Raw genomic sequence first — 20,180 nt, 5'->3', positions numbered from 1 at the left:
TGCTTAAGGTCCCTAATTTTAGAACTAATTTGGTAATTTTAAATATAACATATATAGCATACCCCCACGTCGACACAGGATGCTGGGCGCAAAATTTCCACACGTGGGACACGCTAGGGCAATAAAGCTTTCATCCATCACTCTTACAATTGGTATGATAACATCCAAAGAGACCCTTACACAGGATGGAAACGTGGAACGTGGGAAAAGCACCAAATAAACACAAATTCAACACCTGCATCCAAATAATAAGCCTTAACTAAGGCTTTCTGCCCCTTTTTATCATACATTCATTAATTCAGTTATGGACTAAATTCTCTAAAAGTAATTAAAGCAATATGATCGTTCACTTTCCTCAAATTTTCCTTTGAAATTGTAATTTTCGATGTTGTTTTAGTTTTTGTTATCAAATATCGCCATTGTCAGACACATCTGTAAATAAAGATGAAAAGTTAATGCCCTATTTTTTGATAATATGAGTTGCACTAATTTCAAATTTTCGATGTATACCATTAAGACTATTCACTTCCTTTTTTAGAGATTTTTTTCCCTAGAAAGGATAAATCTTTCAGTATATTCTGTAAATATTTAAAGAAGGACCTCTCCCAACGTACGTGGGTCAGCCCAGTACTTCTATGATCATTACTAACGAGCAGCTATGTTAGCCTCTTAATTCACGGTTATTGTAAATTGACTCGCATATCTGAACAAATATTTGTTACTACTGAACCAGGATCCCCGAGGAAATCCTTGGTAATTCCCCTTCATCAACTTTCCCAGACGTCTGCAAGCCAGACTAAAACAACAGATTCGCCCTTTAAGGTAGTCTTTCCGCTTCGACGACTCGGGTACGATGTGTGTCCGTAGAGACTGGCCCCAAGACTGCGATAACCTCGCCCACAACTCAGCACCAGTGCCCTCGTCTGTTCACCACCAGAGTGCGAAGGAACGACAGGTGTGGTTACCAGAGGGAGGAGGTGTTTTACAGACTCGTCATGGCAGCGTATTACAGTATATACCATGAGAGAGATATTATTGCAAACGAGAATACAACCATAGCTTGTGCCGATGTACAGTTCCTTGTCTACTGCAAGGAGGGAGTTCACCTGTGCACGGGAAGCTGGTGACCAAAAGAAATTAACAGCTTAATTTATGAAAAACTAAGGACGCTATCTCTGGAGGTTTAGACTAACTTTCAGGAGAGTCTGATTTTTGGTTTGATACCAAGCTGTACTTTCAAGTGAAACGACGTATCAAGTTATTAAGTAATATCAACTGAGTTGAAATTCGTAAATTGGCCACCGTAAAGAGTTAAAAAAGCTTTTCTTTAAAAAAGCTTCTCTTTGCGGTGGCCAATTTACAATTTCAACTTAGTTGATATTACCTAATTACCTTGTTACGACTGCTACCCCATCGACGCAGCACCACAGTTTTTCTAGAAACGTACCCCCTTTATTAACTTATTAAGTTATTGATTATGGGTCTAAGTTTTTTGCTACTTACGGCTCAAAGGATAAGGATCTGCGCCTCTTCTTAGAGGGACTTTCGGTTTTGAACCTTCAAATCTCGGTGGATACTGTGAGCAATCAACACTGCGCACAATTTTCTTGTCCAGAGCGTCCCATCGGTAAACGCGAGTGCCGGGGAACAAAGCCACCCACACAGACCTCCCGACGGGATCATCTCCGCTGATGGTAGAGCTGGTGGTCTGGCATGTCTCAAGATGGGATACACTGTGTTCTCTTTGTGAAGACGAATCCGGTTCACTGTCTTCCGCTGATTTGGTGCAAATTTTCTGCATCTCTTCACCGTCGAGAATTGTTATCCTCCCCTTTTCTTTCCCGCACCAGACCTCGCAGACGTATTCGTCACGGGGGCTATTTCGGTCATCAGAGTCCTCGGACGAGTCTGCCTCGGTGTTCGGTGGGGGTTCATTACCCTTGCGTTTCTTCAGCAGCAATGCTGCCATGCAGTGAATGGGAATTCCATCGCCGGTGTGGACCCGTCTTGGTAGGAGCTCGAGAACAGGAGTTTGTTCCGACTGATAAGAGTGATGATAATGATTTGAGATGTTATCATCGTAAGCCAGAACAGAGCCATCTGCAAGTGCCACTAGAACCCAGTTCGCTCGAGGGACGTGGATCATGTTCAGGATGTACCTGTTTAAAAGAAGAACCTGATCAGCCTGGTATGTTTTGAAGAATAATTTTTCGTCACAAAACTCATCCCTGTTTTCTTTTCCCTTGCATAATACCATCACTATCTTGACAGGTGGGTTATCCTAAATAAGTTTTGAGTTTACTAGCGTTCTATTACAGATGCTGCAATCTGATTGGCTACGCTACTCACCATCTATTCTGCGATAGATAGTGAGTAGCTTACCAGTATGCAGTTGTAAAAAAATCAATTAACATATGAGCTTTTCTTTTTGTCAAGTTTTGAACAACTGGTAGATTTAAACTAAAAAAGATTCCAAAAAATAACCATGCTCAGTACCTGTTGGACCTGATTGATCCTTGACACAGCTGTTTACAAGTCATGGCACAAAACACGTGCAGTGTGCCTGACTCGGTCCCAAGCCACACTGAACTACCCACGCTACAGGCAACCCTTATGCAGGATTTGCCCACAAAAAACTCCTAAGAAATAAATAACAAATACAAATGAAGAGAATGAAGAGAACTAGAATGCAAGCCATTCACTGTTTATGATGGAAAGTGTTACTTATGCCGTTTACTGTAACGACCCAAAATGGGTGCTACTTGATAGTCTGTACGTGAATCACTACCAAACAATCTATAACCTCGAATTGTTTGTAAGGCCAGTTTTAAATTGAGTAATCTCAGCGACCAATCAGAACAAAGGTTTACATTATCATTAGCCAATGAGAACTCAAAGTGAAAACAAGCAAACTGACGCGAGTGACCAAGACTTGATTGTTTTCAGTTGTGCACCTGTTTGGTCGAGAGAATGGCGCGAGTTTTTTCGACCAATCATAGAACAAAGTTAAGTAAAACCAAAGCAATCCCGATTACCTGCGACACACAATTGTACATTGTTCAACTGATTTCTATCGAACTTCAAGTTCAGTCTCACGCACAGGCACTAAAATCAAAATCTACAGAGTAGTATTTCTACGCAGTGCTGTTAGTCTCTGGATGACACTGCTGTGTGAACCCTTTTATAGTTTGGTTTGACAGACTCATACTAAGTTGCGAATCAGCGTCACATTTCGCATAAATTCACCTTTTTGTGATAACACCGCCCTCGGCTGTAGCTGAGGACATTGATTTTTCCTCTGCCTATCCCAGCATTCAACTCGCTTCGACACAGCCAGACCTCTGACCCCACACTAGCCCTATCGTCCGCCCCGCGGCTTTGACTAACTCGCGACCCAGCAGTCACAGCACAGTTTAAGCCCAGCTGTTGACAAAAATGGAAAAATACACAAACTTGGCAAACTCTGTACGTTGATGATAAAAAAAAAAGAGAGAGAGAAAAAAAAAACGGCTGTTACTTTAGCTCAGGATTTGACTGCTACACTCCAAGACATATCCGTTGGAGGCCACTTGTTGCCTTACTGTACCCCTCTCAGTGTGGTTTCCGTAATACTGCACAATATCTCGGGAGGGGGAGAGGGGAAGAGAACAGTTCAAGCGGTGCTCAAAGGGGTACTCAACTAATTATGTCTGAGAGCGTACCATAACAATGTCTACGAAGATTTATAACAAAGTAAAGCGCGCGCTCTGATTGGTCAATTTAGCGTCCCCCATTTGCCCATGGGTGTACGCTGCTGACGTGAGCAAATGCAAAGACTATTTTTCCACGCGCGCTTGTTTTTACTGGTCACGTAAGATTTGTTAAATAAAAGGGAACTCTTTAGCTACAATGTATCAATGTTATGTTATAAAACAAATGGTAAACACCACAGCGTACACTATTGAGTTATGGATGCACTTGGGAGGTTTGCTAAGCACTCAAGAAGCTAGAGTCGCTCTCGGCTTGTTAGTTTTGAAACGCTATTTATTTTCTTTGTACTTTAGATTATTTATTGCTTAACCGCCTATTGTCTATGCTTAGTTAATGTTTATCTACGTTACGGTTTATTTTTGTCGATTACTGTAATCGGTGTGAAAATGCTACGCAATTTATGTCAGTCATTCGCTCATATTACGGGCTTACGTAAAAGAGAAAATCATTTTCTGATCGCTGTCGAGAGGTCGTGCGCTCCGCTACTCATTGTAAAACTGTTTTGTCTACTCCGCACCCACGCTTTTCAAGTACGCTAGGAACTCTACCAAATTAAGTTACCTATATTGTTTATGCTCGATTTAGTTTATCGTTTCCTTCATTATTAGTTCAGTTGATTTCAAGAATAGGTCATTGTGCTGTCTCATCGTTTGTAAGTCAATTAATTAGCTTCGTTTCGTTTTCTGTTACCTTCTAGTTCGAGCCACATACACGCACACATAATTCTACCACATTTGCTATCGAAATCACACCAAGTATTCAGCTACCTGGCTACGTTCCATTTTGTATCACCTACCATCAAAACACTTGGGATTGTTACACGTGGTGCTTGTGCGTTCGTTTTGGGGCTCTATGTACTAGCTATCCTTCCTCTGCTAAGCGGCGCTACCCTGTGATTCTCTGGAATTCACACGGCTATCGCCTCGCGCGACTCTTACGCTTCTTTCGTGCTTAGCAACCTCCCGCGTGCATCCATAACTCAATAGTGTACGCAGTGGTGTTTATCATTTGTTAATTGCTCTGGGTAACTTCATAATTTCCAGAGAAGATAAACACATTGATAATTTCCCACGGTGGTCATATGAGGGCCTGTGAAGTTGTTTTCATACTTAAAGGTGTAATAGTGTTTTTCTAAGGAGAACAAACAACAAAGAAGAAAAACTAAACCAAAAGACGAGACCAAGAGACGAGATTTGAAATAAAATAATTGAAAAATTCCGGCCCAACATTTTCAATAAGCGGTACTAATGGAAAAACCTTTATCAACGAACCTGTTTGTCGAAAGTAAGAACGTCAGAGAGGCGGGGAAATTCGGTTGCAGAAGACAGCTGATAGATGTGATAGGAAGGGGGTCTCTTTTCTGCCTCCTGTTGCCAACACCACGCCATCAAGTCCAGCACAAACACTGGAGCTTTTTTGTCCTACAAAAAGGTAAATCGTCCCCCAGATAGTGGTTTTAAAGTTGTAGCGCATTTCGAAATTTGTTGTAAAAACCAAATCACAACCATCAATCAGAATAAAGGCAAATATTTCAAGGAGCCTATGAAAACTTGAATTAAAAAACAAGCAAGCGGCGAGAAGAGACAGTGGCCAAAAGCGCGGGAAAACGCGAGTTTCGAATGCTATCAGTGTTGTATCTGATTGGTTAAGAAGGAAGCTCGAATTTCTGTGACTGGTCATGAAGAAAAGTAAAGCCTACCCAACGAAATTCAGGTGTATTTCGATACTAAATTTAACTGGCTAATTATGTCTGCCCTAATAGCTCCTAGTCGAGAAAAAAGTACATTTTGACACGTCATTTGAAACGAAAATGCATATCCTACAGCGAAATTTTGAGTTTCAGTCGAAAAGCGGACAGTTACGTTGTAAAAAGAAAGGATTCTTCTAAAAATTAATCATTGCATTAAAAGTGTCAACTTTGTTCGGCGTTACGTTTAAATCTACGCATAACGCCTTGATCTTGCCTCGAGGCCAACAGTTACGCATTCCCCTGGCCGATCGTTCATAGAGCGCTTTCTGATCGAGCGTCGTTAAACCAAACCAAATAACTTACAACAGCCAATCACAGCAAGGAAAATATCATCAAGAGCCAATGACAACTCGAAGTAAAAACAAGTAGACTAGCTGAAGCGCGGGAAAACGAGGATGACCAAGTCGCGATCTGTTTTAGTATCGATTCTGATTGGTTGAGAAAGTGGCGCGAGTTTCTTGGCCAATCACATCACAAAATAAAGCAAAACCAAAGAAATTACAACAGCCAATCACAGCAAGGAAAATATCATCAAGAGCCAATGACAACTCGAAGTAAAAACAAGTTGACTGGCTAAAGCGCGGGAAAACGAGGATGACCAAGTCGCGATCTGTTTTAGTATCGATTCTGATTGGTTGAGAAAGTGGCGCGAGTTTCTTGGCCAGTCACATCACAAAATAAAGCAAACCAAAGAAATTACAACAGCCAATTACAGCAAGGAAGATATCATCAAGAGCCAAAGGCAACTCGAAGTAAAAACAAGTTGACTAGCTGAAGCGCGGGAAAACGCGGATGACCAAGTCGCGATCTGTTTTAGTATTGATTCTGATCGGTTGAGAAAGTGGCGCGAGTTTCTTGGCCATTAACATCACAAAATAAAGCAAAACCAAAGAAATCCTGGATTACTTTCGACACTCAATTGAAAATTGCTCTAATAAACAGAGACGATTAAATACCTTGGCAGTAAGTGGCGGTCGATGACCCTCGACGATTAGCTGTTTGACCTGGGCTGGGTTGAGATCATTAAACGGCTGGTGCAGCGTGATTAGTTCGTAAATGTACATTCCAAAGGAGAACGAGTCCACCTTATCCGTGTAAAGCTCCTTCCCGACGTACTTTTCGATCTCAGGGGCCATAAAACCAGGAGTGCCTCCCAGTCCCTTCATTCCTGCTAAGGCCGCTGACCGGCTGATACCATAGTCAGCCAGCTTTATTACGACTTGATGATGTGATTGGGCAGCGCTCGTGGGGGCTGGAAACACCCACACCAAAATATTCTCTGATTTGAGATCACGGTAAATTATGTGGTGGCGATGTAAGTATTTCATAGCTGAGGCACACTGAAGATGAAAATATATGTGCATTTTGCATTAATGAAAAACTTGATAAGGTGATGGGAAACTTTCGAAATACAATGAAACTATTTAAAACAGGGGTTTACTGCTTGTTCAGTAAATTGCGCAACAGCAGTTGTAGCTAAAAGCCCGGAAAAAGGCAGAGTATGCAGCCGGCAACCTATCAAATCTGGCTGTTTCAAGTAGATTACACTTAATTCCTTAATTAAATCTTTTCAAAAGTAAAAACATTTCATCTTAATTTGTTATCTGATGAAAAAGATACTTAAATTTCTCATTAGGCAGTACACGTCGGCTCTAAAAAGATTTCCACTGAATGAAAAGTCGCAGGGAAAATTTGGGATGTGGGCTGTTGACCACGTAACGCAGGGTCCGGGGTGTTCGCATCATGCGGGGAACGCGTAACGTAGGTTTGACTGCTTTGATAATTCTAGATCATGGAAGATGTCGTGGAGTTGTGGTTGGCAAGCAGAACGCTTCGTTGTGTTCCTGAGAAAAACACTCCACTCCTATAATATGCTCTCCACCCTCTGGAGGAGAGGGCGAGGAGGAGGGGAGGAATAGACTATGGTAGGGTGGGGACTGTGAGAGGCCAGTAAAACAAACCCAGCAAATTTTTACCCATGTACCCCCCCCCTCCGAATATAAATCAGGTACAAGGTACAATTCGCTTCGTGATTTAAGAAACAGGAGACGCTCTACAGGGAGCGTGGCATCTAGGCCTGTGCGAAGATTTGATCAAAATCCTTACATTGAAAGGTAATTAAATAAGTTTCAATTTGAAAATTATTTTCTTCATATTGGTACCTGCACGATACATTTCTGCATGACGTAAGCATTAAGCCTAACTCCAGCCCTCTTGTAGTTTGCAAGAATTCCGTCCAAAGCCCCTTGAGGCGCAAACTCCAAAATCATGGAGAAAGGGTTTAGACAGTATCCTAGCAACGACACGATGTTATGATGTTTCAAGGGTAGGAGAATGGACATCTCCTGACGAACAGTCCTGGAAAAAATTCATAGACCAATTATTCGGCCGATCGATCCATAAATCAAGCAAGGACGCAATCAATTCTTCATCAATGATCAAGACTAAGTCGGTCGGTTAGTCGGTAAGTCATCCAATCAGCTAATCAGTCAGTTTGCCACTCTGTTGCTGACGAACAGTAAGTCATCCAATCAGCTAGTCAGTCAGTTTGCCACTCTGTTGCTGACGAACAGTAAGTCATCCAATCAGCTAGTCAGTCAGTTTGCCACTCTGTTGCTGACGAACAGTAAGTCATCCAATCAGCTAGTCAGTCAGTTTGCCACTCTGTTGCTGACGAACAGTAAGTCATCCAATCAGCTAGTCAGTCAGTTTGCCACTCTGTTGCTGACAAACAGTAAGTCATCCAATCAGCTAGTCAGTCAGTTTGCCACTCTGTTGCTGACGAACAGTAAGTCATCCAATCAGCTAGTCAGTCAGTTTGCCACTCTGTTGCTGACGGAGTCCGGGTGAGTAAGCCACGCAGTTAGTTACTTGGTCGGTCAGTCAGTTAGCCCGTTTGGTCAATAAGTCAACGGTTCGGTAAGATAGCCACTCACCCAGCCACACAGAGTATACCCGTTAGCCAGCCAATAATTATGTCGGTCAATGTGTCAGCCAGTAAGTCATTCAGTCACTCAGTCAGCCAGCCAGCCAGTCATTGCTAGTAGGTCACCGGCCGGCCAGATAGCCAGTCAGTCAGCCAGCTATCCTAAATGCGGGGTAATCTTCCTTTTGGAGGGAAGGGCCGAGTATTTATTTGTTTAGCAAAAGAAGGTAGACTGCGCCTACGTTGATGTGGCATTCCATAGTAGCTAGTGACTTGGTTAGTAAGGAGGCCGGTCGGCCAGTCAACTACCATAGGTCAATTACAGGTTTAGTAAACCAATAACCCATCTGCACAACCCCTTGATTAATTGATCAACCTTCAGCTTCTCTTTGGATGAGAATTGTCACTGTTTTTACTTTGAAATAGCGACACTCTCTACATAACAAAAAAAAAAAAGAAAGAAAATTACAATAAAAATACAGTCTTCTCACCTGTAAGCATCATTCAATGTCACGGTTGGATTTTCTTTCAGCGCCCTCATGGCCGCTGCAGCCATTTGCTTTTCTTCTGCCGGTGCATCATCACCCACTTCATTGTTCAGTGGCATCTTCATGGCGATAGTTATCGAGTTCCCGGATTCCTGCCTCAGTTCCCCGCGAAATACTGAGCCAAAAGTTCCTTTGCCTAAGAATTTGCCTCTAGTTAAGTCGGATGCTTGAATGTTCATGTTTGGAGCGATGTCTTCAAACATCTGTGGACGAACGAAGATATGAACTCAGGATACGTCAAAATCGTCGGAAAATATTATAATAGCCATGTTAATCAAAAGACAGAAAAGACATTGTCTTGTTGCTTATACTCTCATTGTCGAGCTTTAATTAATCAATACCATATTAAATGACTTAACCATTGACACACTAACATCACTATGCAAATTCTCCATACTGTTCTCTATATATTTCCTAAAGCGCTGACAAGGAGAATTTGTCTAACAAAAAGGAACCTCTTAAGTTGGTGATCACTTCCCACATTCTCGTGACCTTACTGTGTGATTCAGGCGTAATATTGTAAGGAGAAATTAGATGCTGGTCACTCGGAGGGGTTAACGGGCTAAGGACAACCACTTATAGTGTCAAAAACACTTACAGCATCTGGAGCAAGCTCTTTGATATCCAGCTGGCCGTGCACGGTGCACTCCACGGGCTCAGTATTGTAGGCAGCAAGCACACATTCTTCAAACTCAAATGAATAAATGATTGCGTCATTTTCTGTGGGTCGCTTTCTGAACGAGCCGTATTTACCGGAACCACGTTGAAAGCTTTCAGCGCTGTCGGTGCTACCACCTGAAGTTGGACAAAAAAAATTACAGTCGAACCTGTATTTAGCAGTCACCCATGGGGAATGACCACTTATACAAGTTGATCGCTTAATATAGGTTCCTCAGAACAGGGGTATTATAAAAATAGAAACACAACGCCCCTTTATGCTATGATTGACCACTTACTGTACAGAATCTCGCCCAAAATTACTTCTTACCTTGGTTTTTGGAGAGAACATGGATTACAAATTACTTGAAAGATAAATCTTTGTTTTATTTAGGAATGAGTGGTTCGGCTTTAAGTGACCGTTCAATACAAGCGGAAGACAAGACAAACAGGCCCTCGGGACTTAGTAAAGGGCGACCGCGACTGCTTAAGAGATAAACGGCGCTTAATACGGTGCTCCTTCATCTACATCTATTTTAATACTCTTCAACGCTATTACACATAATACAGGTTCCACTGTAGACAGATTAAACGAAACCAATCGATAAGTTGCCTCTTTCCAAGCCGTTCTCTATGATGTCACGCTGCGAGAAATTAACGTGCGTTGTTTGACATCCCAAGACTGCTAACTACTGAAGTTTTCCTGTTTTGGTGTCTTTGAGGGAATTTTGTGCAGCGGGTCGTTAACGCGCTTAATTAATGCCCAAGACTGCGCAACTTGCGATTCCAATCAGGTTTGTAGTATTAAAACAACAATAAATTACTATTGCACATCATAATATCTCAATTCACTCTCCGCACCTTCGTTGGGTTCTTCTTGATTTGTTTCGTTCGACTTCTTGGTCTTGGAGTTCATATCGCTGACGTCACTTTCCTCGCTGTCACTTCGCCTCAATTCCCTGCGTCCTTTACCGGATTGCTTCCTCCTCCTGCCACCCATCTCTGGAGAAAAGGATTGGCTACTTTCACTGCCATGACTATCTGTGCTCTGAAAATAAGGAAAACAATTTCTTCCATATTAAGTAATTCGAGCGCTTTTAGATCGAACGTCAAAATTCTCTCACCTGATCTGAAGTGTAGTCAAAACAACTTGAGCTCTCCTCCTCTGTCTCCCGTTCAGTGCTCACGTACCCAAACGTGAATCTCTCGGGCTCCGAGTGGAAACGGTCACGAAAAGGAAATTGAGGACTGCCATGGCTTTGCCCCTGTTGCATATCAGAGGAGCCCACGCTCTGTGACGGCGAGTCAACTGTAAAAAAAACAAAAAAAAAAACAAAGTGGTTTGCGAAATGCTTATTTATCTTCAGATTTCAACTCCGATTTTGAGTTTTCATATTCGCTCCTACATTTTTCCTTTTCTCTGATTAATCGTTGTGATCTCTTTGGTTCTAATATTACGATACGCTTCCCAAAAACACTCAAATTGTTTGCGAGGGTAGGGAAGATCCAAGACGCAAACATGAACCAAATGCCAACAAGGACGGTTGACGGTAAAGAAGATTATCACGGATCGCATAGGACAACCTCGGAAAGATTAGGCTACTAATTCTCCTTATTGTCTGTCATACAATTCTTATGCTGTTAGTTTGAAGAATTTGGTATTGGATCGACTGATAATCCCCTAATTTTCTTTTTCCTTATTCTCATCTCTTGTCTGATCGATATTGTATTGATACTGTAAGGAGAAATTTTATCTTGGTCACACATGGGAGTTTCAGGGTTAATTAGCTTATCATCTAGTCTGTGGATTAATTTTGCCACTTCTCATACCTTCTCCATTAGTTTCGGGTCTCCTCGAAACATGTACAGGGCTCGGCCATGGAGAAGCGCTCGTACTACTCCCGTCAGTCGCAGACAAATTTATGCCGCTATCCTGCCCTGAGGATAGCGTCAAAGGCACATCAACTGCCACATCATCTCTTTCCTTTTCATTCTCGGCTCGATCGATTCTGTATACGGTCATGATGCACTTAGGGCACGGGATGATCCTAGTGACCAGGCGATTACCATGCACCGTAATTGCATCAAGTCCTGGGAACCAGTCGGTGATGAGCGTGTCCATGTGTTCCACAGCGATGGCAACCAACCGCGCAGAGGACTGGATGTTACTGTCTAAAACAGACTTGACTTTAAATCCGATCACCTTTGATCCCTCTCGGTGATCTGTGAATATAACATTAAATTATCCATTTAATGAGCAATTGCGAATCTGTCCAATCTTAAGAGTACTGGATCAGTCGCAAACAACAACAAGCATCCGATAAGGCCGTTTTTAAGTGTTTGGTGGACACAGTAGAGAGATTTAGCATCGCGTTTACGTGAACGGCAAGATTGACCAAGTGACCTTGTCATTCCCGCCATTTTTTCACATTTGCCGATTGCGCTTTGCTTCGTTATGTGAATGTAACCTATTTCGCGTTTGCCGTGTACGTAAGATTTTCTTCACTTTTTCTTTCAAAGAGTAGAAGATAATTTCCGGAAACAGGGCACCAAAAACTATTTCTTGTAAGTCATACAAGGGCGCCTTCAAATGATTCATGACGTGAGCTCACGCAAGGCTAAAGCAGCAAGGTTCAAGCTATTTTACGTGAAACGTGAAAGGGCAAGCTGACGTTTGCTGTTTCACGTAAACGCGATGTCAAATCTCTTTTGTGTTTCAGCGTCTCCATAATGGGATTCCAATAACGCGCCAGGCCTTTCCCTCGAATAACGCTCCTAGAGTCGCATGAATTTTTCAGGCTTGTTTTCTGCAATCGCTTAAATTGCCCCTCATCTGCGAGGTCATTTCTTAACTTGACACTACACTGATTTTTCTCACTACTACCTGGCCTATACAATTGCCGTTTCACGCAAATTCAAATTCTAAATGCTACCGGTTCAACTTTTCCCGCCAGCGAGCATGAACTTCATAGTACTTCGCAGCTATTATTTTAAACCGCAGAGAGAGTGAAGCGGATTACCGAAACGAAATATATAGGACTGGGAAACCGACAACTTCTAACCTTCTCCAACCCTTCTTTGGCTCGTCCTCCTCGATGTTACTTTCTTTCGTTGTTCAAACTTCTCCATTCTAATGCGAACACATGGCGTAAGAACTTCAATGGTGGAATAACGAGTGGTGTCATGAACCTCGCGACGGTAGTGTAGTGGATTAGCCATGTCATCTGCAACAGAAGGAAATGATCAAATACAATAAATGATCATCCTCAGGAGTGTTTTGAAAGTTCATCTGGCTACCGGCGTGTGGTGTAAAAGCTCACTTGGAAGATAACGTCGGAAAGGTCAAGAGTTCGAATACGAAACGACTTGGGGCGAAAATGACCCGAGGCGAAACGACCCGAGTCGAATATAGCCTGACACCTGAAGCCCTACGCCTTTGTCGGGCTCCCTTGCCCTCACTTGGTTACAATTTTAAAGAATACGTCAATTTAAGGTCACTCGTCTATAGCTCTATTTCCAAATCGAAAATATACGTAAGAGAACTAAATAGCACTAACTATAAGGCACAGATTGCACCAAGTTTCCATCAAGAGGACGCGATTAACTTCCATAAACCATTCCACTGTTCACGTGGATGAAACTTTCATCGTTAAAGGTTACCACTTAAGGAAACCAACTTTTAAGTGGCTCGAAAGTCCTCTTGATGATCTGATTCGGAATTTACGGCCTCCTTTCGGTTGGATTGGTCAAACCTCCGAAATGTATCGGCCCATCAGCACCATTGCCATCCCAAAATTGCGTAACTTATGATGGCTAATGTCCTCTTAAGTACTGCCCTCACATACTCATGAATATAATGATTCAGTTTTAATAGATTTGAAATAATTTCTGATTTTATCATAAAACCCTTTCTTCGTAACTTGGCGTGCTAAGTCAACAACGATGCACCTACGAGATAGATGGAGCTTGAACGTGCCCACGAATTTAGTATGATGCTAATCCTCGCCATTGGTTTCACCTTTCTACTACCCAGATCTCAACGAAAATTCTCCCTTGTATCTACCAAAAATTTCTTCCGAATTCAGCTCTGAGAATTAGGTGGTAGATCGATAAATAATCCCTGGTTGATATTGATGGTGTAAGGAGAAATTAGTCGCCGGTCAATCCTAGGAGTGAAAAGGACAAATGTTTTACTGACATTCAACTAGTCGTGAAAATGTCCCAGCAAATGATTTTTTTCCAGCTCACCTGGTGCGCCATAAAAAGGTCTTCCTTCCAGTTCACATATCCTCAGCAATTTCACTCCAAAACATGACAGTTCGATCCCAGTCTTCCAGCATGACCACTCTGGTTGTGCCACAGAAGTTAGTTTGTCTCTGTCACCCTCCTGAACAGGGCCATCGGGAGACAGCTGACAACAAGACTTCACTGTATCGCGGATTCTTTCATCTGGAATCACTCTGTTGAAATGCGTAACATATCAAGACGTTTTTTTTTTCGAAACTATAACGTCGAAATTACTCCGTCTTCATTCTGTGGGCGACACCAGAAGAACGAAAATGTAATAGTCGTGGCAACAGAGGACAGCGAGGGAAATATGTCAAGCCAGTGACAAAAATGTAAATAGTGCGAGGTGCGAGAAAATAAGTAAGCGGTGTTGTGCGCGAGGAAAATATATAAGCAGTGCCAAGCGCGCAAGAAATATGTAAGTGTTGCAAGCACTGCAAGCACCAGAAAATTTATTAGCACTGCCAAACGCGGGAAAACTTGTGAGGGGTGCCAAGAGCAAGAAAATCTGTAAGCTGATAGATGTGCAGGTCTCATACGTCAGCGGTCATAAGCGCGGGAAAATATGCAAGCGGCTACAAGGGCGGGCAATATTTTGTAAGCGGTGCCAAACGCGGGAAATCATGTGAGTTAAGTAAAGGCAGATGAACGTGTAAGTGTCGAAAAGCGCGAGATAAAAATAATTCTGACTACGCTTGGCGAAGGAAAACATGTCAACGGGAAGATCGCAAGATAGAAAATGTCAACGGTGCTGAGCGAAATAAAATATGCAAAGGCTAACAGCGTAGGAAAGCTGTAAAATGCCACGAGAGCGGGAGAATGCTCCGCATAAAAGTCGTGAAAGCTCACCTAGTAATCAGTCTTGGCCAAAACCCACTCGGCACATAGGACATGACGTACTGTCTCCGAAGTACTTTGGCTTGATTGTAAGCTGTCACATTCATGGCCTGCGCAACCGCCGCGCTTACACCAGCCGCAACAGGCTGGTTAGTTTCTTGCTGACTATCCGGGAGTAGAGAGGGGACGAGCAGGAACTCCGGGCTCCATGGCAGGGCCACTTCAAACTTGCTTAACAGGTTGATGTATTGGCTCATTAGATTGGCGGGAAATCGCTCACTTCGGAAAATTTGAGATAAGTCGGAACGTTTCATGACACCTGAACGAAAAGGGCAAAGTAAATAAAGACAAAAGTTATAAATAATTATTTATCCTCTAGATATAATTTAAGTTACAATAACAATCCTAAACTCAAACTGTGACGCTCGCTTTTCGTCACTCTTTTTTTACAAGCAGTTCCCTCTAGATATGCCTCGAAGTGCAAGAGCCATCTTCGCGATTACTACCCCACGAATTCTTCGACGACGCGACGTCGATAAACGCTTCCCGTAATCTGTTAGACCTCCTCTCAAGAAACATTCCAATCGAAAACGTAAGCTTCAGATTATTCTCATATCATGTAAGCGCCCCTTACCATTGTTTATGTGAGGGTTGACTTCCCTAATCGTGACAACATGAGCAAGCATGTCACACAACCACTGAGGGTCCAAAAAATACAAGTCACGCAGCAACGGGTCGTCGTAATGTAACAAGACACCTAACGGAAAATTTAAAAAGACAACAATCAAGAACTCTGAGAGCAGAGCAAAATTTAACAATACCTTCACTTTTGATGTTCGATATCCGGAATAAATCTGGTATCCGATTGAGTTCCCTACCCTCCCCCCTCACCCCAAAGTCACCATATCCTTATGAATTTTCACCCAATACGGTCTCCTTGCAGTTTCTACACCCGTGGGATTCTAACAATTATCTTCAATTAAACCACTGTCAGTAAGTAGGCATTCTTAGATGACAACAACGAGAGACGAAACAGAACAGCAAGTCTCGGAATGGAGTGACCCCTTAGGCTAAAACTTTAACAAGATTTGGGAAAACTTAACACTAAAGACAATTCTTTCCGGGATCAAGTTTGAGATGCTGGTCCTCACCTGTCCGTTTGACACGTACAATGTATTTCAGTGGCATCACATGTTAGAGTGCCGTTTGTAATCTAAGAAGACAGCTGCAGTAAAGCAAGATGAAACTTGCCGGGATCAAACGCGATTATTTTTCTTCGCGTTATATAACAATATACAACCGTATATAACAATATATAACAAATATATGCACTAGCTAATTATATAACCGTATATAACAATATACAACAAATATATGCACTAGCTAATTATTCCTTACCATTGTCATGCAAGAATCTTGTAGCTTGTTGTAATTCCTCTGGTCCTCTGAGGTGAAAATTTTGCCTTGACAGCTCAGCTTCAACCGCAGCGCTAACAAAAAGGAAAAGAAAAAAAACAACAACTCATCATAAGGACACACCCGTGAATAGTTGACTTCAGTTGTCAAATCACTTCGAGGTTGAACTCTCTGAATAAAATATAAATGAGGATAATCATAAAAAAAATAGCTTATTTGGCTCAACCCAATTGAACTCCGAAGAGTAAATGAGAACAAAGAATGTAAGGAATAGCCTCTCCGAAAAAACTTACACACTGAAGCTGGGAAAAAAAATTCCTCGCGGCAGGAGCCTGAGCCAGACTCTCAGTATCTCAAACAGGCGAAAAAAGGGGCGCAGGAAAAATGGTCAGCGAGGAAACGAGGCGGTTGCCGTTGTCAAGGAATCGACTGTAACTTTTTCCACACACTTGCTTATTTTACGGCCGCCATTTCTCGTATGCCCACCAATTCGCTTGTTTCTACTAAATAAGAGCCTGGAGAGGTTAAGCCATTGAGGTGAACCTGGGGACAACAGTGAGCTAATCCGGTAAGACAGGGTGGGGGGGGGGGGGGTGGGGGGGTTGAAGCCAAGATCACCGGATTGCAGGTCTAGCGCACAAACGCTCAATAGTGCGAATTCTATTTAGAAAAGAGAAGAATCGTCGGTCCCCTCTCCCTTGCTTCTCTTCTCTCTCTACCCAATCCCGCTCTGTTTGATCTACACTCCATAAGACAAATTTTAAAGATACAGCTCTTGTAGAACCATGTAGCGGGAATTTTACAAATTTACCCTTTCCCGAGACAGTGACTAGTAAAACCGGTTTAGCCGATGGCCAAAGTGCCGGAATGAGATACGCGAATTGTATGTTACACTAAGACAACCACAACGCATCACTGTGATGTACTCAGTACAATACCTGAATTGCTCAGACTTGAGTACCGGGGACTGGTCGTCACGGTAGCACCTATCACGGATCACACCCACAGCGTTCTCTACTGCGATGTAACTGGCAGGAATGGGCGTCTTCAGTAGAGGCAGGCGACTGCCTAATGAACCAAGAGATCGAATCAAAGGAGCGTCCAAGGCAACAAGTTGCTGCAACACGTCGCAGCAATTCTGGGCGACTGTTTGCCTCGTGTTGCACGCCCTATTTTTAGTTCAAATCTTTAAATGTGTAACAAAGTTTTGTTTCGAAACAAATCGCACTAAGTCATACTGGTTTGGATTTGTAAGATGATCCCAGCCTTATAATAAGTCGCTGAAAATTGTTTCGGATGACTAACACAAGAAGTCGTTTGTCGCAAAGACCTCTCTCCTTCCGTAAAATACTTCCCGGCCTTTACAAAAAAAAAAAAAAACTCGTCAAAGAGGAAAAGCTTTGTAAACAGATTTTGCAGCCGTCTTTTGGGATGTCACGCAACGCTGGAGAGGGTTGTGTGACATCGAAAAACATGCCTGCGAACGTGACTATTTACTCAGCGCGTGGCCTGTAATATGTTCACAGAGTTATACTTAGAGATGATTACTTCTCCTCCCCTTCAGACTCTGAAGCAGTCTCATTCAAGCCGCTTTTTTCAGAATTTCTCAATGGCCAAGATTTAACTTACCTACTCATATTCAAATTTACCGACGCTGAACCTAGCGCGACTCAACAAGAATCTGTCAATCAAGAAAATTAGTGTAACTTACCTTTCTCTTTAATGTCAAAAGACGTGTTGTAGATCAGCTGCCTCAGTTCCCGGATGTGGTACCCAGTCTTACAGCTAACTTCAATCATGGCCCTAACCTTGGGCAAGCCTCGTTCTCGTGTGTTCAGAATTCTTCCTCCGTATTCGACGGCGATATAGTTATCAGATATCATACTCCTCAGGTTTGTCAAGTATTCTGATCTCCTGTCCTTGTCCTCTAACAAGTCGTAGTGTGTTCCAACAATGATGACTGTAGAGTCTGGGGCACGGGCCTTTCAAAAAAAAAAAACGAAAACAAAAACAACTACTAAATATTTTTTAAGTGCTTTGGCCAAATTCTGAAAGGTTCAAGAACTGAAGGCTTGATATTTAACGTACTACGCAGAATCTCCACACATAATCCAGCAAATAGGTGATGAGAAGACTTAAACTAATCAGTTAGGAATGGTTTGTCCATGTCCATATCCATACTCGTCGCTTTGTGCTACATAAAATGCAGCTGAAGTTTAAACCTTTCCCTTCCAGATATCACTAATACTTCTCCTTACCATCTGCCATACAATTCCTTGACTGTTAATTCTGAGAGTTTGGTATTCGATCAACTAATAATCCCCTAATTGATATGCTTCTTTATTCTCATCACTTGTCTCCTTGATATTGTATTGATATTGTAAGGAGAAATTCTGTTTTGGTCACTCATGGCAGTTAAAGGGCTAAAAGAAGCACCCTTAGCAATCTCAATTTAGAAACACAGACAAATAAAAGTGTTCTACAAGAAAAGTAATTTAGTATCCAGGGGACGCTGAGGAATTTTGCGGAAAAAGGGTCAATTGCTTGTTGGGACACGGAAGCAGCTCACAAAGGTGTCTATCGATGGCGTTAGAGTCGGAGATTATAATATTAGTCCTTCTTCATCAGTCTGTAATCTGGGCACATGGTTTGACCCGCATTTGGATATGGATGTACATATTACCAAAACATGCAGCAGTGCATTTTATTATCTTTATAATATCAGACATATTAGGAAGTACTTATCCAGAAGTTGCACCGAAACACTAGTTCATGCGTTTATAACAAGTAGACTTGATTATTGTAACAGCCTTCTGTATGGGTTACCGAAATATCAGTTGTCTAAACTGCAGCGTGTTATGAATGCTAGTGCTCGTTCGGTTTATTGTGCTCCGAAGTCGTGCCACATCACGCCTCTACTTCGCGAATTACATTGGCTGCCTGTTTGTTATCGTATCGAATATAAAATAATTCTTCTTACATTTAAGGTATTGCATGGTATGGCGCCCGATTACTTGCGCCATTTAATATCTGTCTTGCCGCCGTCTAGGTATAATTTAAGGCGCAACGATGACTCCGCAGCTTTATTAACTTTCCCGAAAATAATATCCAAGAAGACCCTGGCAGATAGATCGTTTAGTTGTGCCGCCCTTAGACTTTGGAATCTGCTTCCTACCACAATAAGATCTATTTCCAGTTTAGATTTTTTTAAAATTAGACTTAAAACTTTTTTATTTAATAGGGCGTTTAATTAGTTACTATAATTGTTATGATTAAATTGCATTATTGATTAATTATTTTATTTATTTATTTATTTATGGAATTTTAGAAATGTAATTTTGAACTTCTATTTTATTTTTGATTTAATATTTATTGTAAGGCGCAGTTGAATATTTTTATAGAAACTGCGCGGTATAAATTTAAATTTAATAATAATAATAATAAAAAGTACCTGGATATTCAGCAACCAGGGTTCAATTTGATTGACGCCCTGTTCGCCGTCTGTCACCTTCCACATGGCGATGTACAGCGAACGATGAGACAGGAAACACTGATGAGTGGCGTAATACTCGCGCTGTAGGATTTAAAGTGATCAGCGTTAAGTAAACCGGTTTTTTTAATTCTAGGGCCAAATCTAGATTACCGAGTTTGGTAACCTCATAGGGTCAGTGTTGTGTTGGTAGCAGAGTTCTACTACGCTCTCTGCTTGAGCGAAAGCCCACCTACTTAGAAAGAAATGGCCCACGGTAAACGTACGACTAAGGCAATCTTCGACAAGGAATGTGTCTTTCTCGTCTTTGAGCGCGAAAAGAGGCAGTAAACGGCAAATCTCGAGCGGATTAAGTGAAGCGCTATAACCGTTACAACACGTATCTAAGACGAGACTTGCCACTGCCCGCATTCGTACCGCAATTAAAACCTTTTCCCCACTGCTGAATACAGTCGAATCTGTATTCATCGGTCACCTACGAGGTATGGCACAATGACCGTTAAATACAGGTTGACTGGT

At 42.1% G+C, this 20,180-nt stretch overlaps 1 protein-coding gene across 1 annotated transcript in view; it reads right to left on the bottom strand.

Moving 5' to 3' along the window:
* The window catches only part of LOC111334371 (leucine-rich repeat serine/threonine-protein kinase 1), a 36,622-nt gene that overhangs the window by 1,544 nt on the left and 14,898 nt on the right, over positions 1-20,180 (bottom strand). Inside the window, exons 14-33 of the mRNA XM_022940087.2 lie at positions 19,623-19,745; positions 17,883-18,153; positions 17,110-17,239; positions 16,154-16,245; positions 15,390-15,512; positions 14,768-15,074; positions 13,880-14,091; positions 12,694-12,855; positions 11,462-11,854; positions 10,756-10,940; positions 10,493-10,679; positions 9,573-9,769; positions 8,918-9,177; positions 7,663-7,858; positions 6,457-6,840; positions 5,022-5,171; positions 3,247-3,423; positions 2,497-2,639; positions 1,504-2,159; positions 1-1,120 (exon numbers count right to left, since the gene is read on the bottom strand). The exon at positions 1-1,120 is cut by the window's left edge and continues 1,544 nt beyond it. Of these exons, the coding sequence (XP_022795822.2) occupies positions 768-1,120; positions 1,504-2,159; positions 2,497-2,639; positions 3,247-3,423; positions 5,022-5,171; positions 6,457-6,840; positions 7,663-7,858; positions 8,918-9,177; positions 9,573-9,769; positions 10,493-10,679; positions 10,756-10,940; positions 11,462-11,854; positions 12,694-12,855; positions 13,880-14,091; positions 14,768-15,074; positions 15,390-15,512; positions 16,154-16,245; positions 17,110-17,239; positions 17,883-18,153; positions 19,623-19,745 (4,701 nt within the window). The 3' untranslated portion in view covers positions 1-767. The remainder of the gene's footprint in view (positions 1,121-1,503; positions 2,160-2,496; positions 2,640-3,246; positions 3,424-5,021; positions 5,172-6,456; positions 6,841-7,662; positions 7,859-8,917; positions 9,178-9,572; positions 9,770-10,492; positions 10,680-10,755; positions 10,941-11,461; positions 11,855-12,693; positions 12,856-13,879; positions 14,092-14,767; positions 15,075-15,389; positions 15,513-16,153; positions 16,246-17,109; positions 17,240-17,882; positions 18,154-19,622; positions 19,746-20,180) is intronic.

This window comes from Stylophora pistillata, chromosome 8 (assembly GCF_964205215.1).
Source record: "Stylophora pistillata chromosome 8, jaStyPist1.2, whole genome shotgun sequence".
Lineage (NCBI taxonomy): Eukaryota > Metazoa > Cnidaria > Anthozoa > Scleractinia > Pocilloporidae > Stylophora > Stylophora pistillata.
This window is presented reverse-complemented; position numbering and strand designations above follow the sequence as displayed.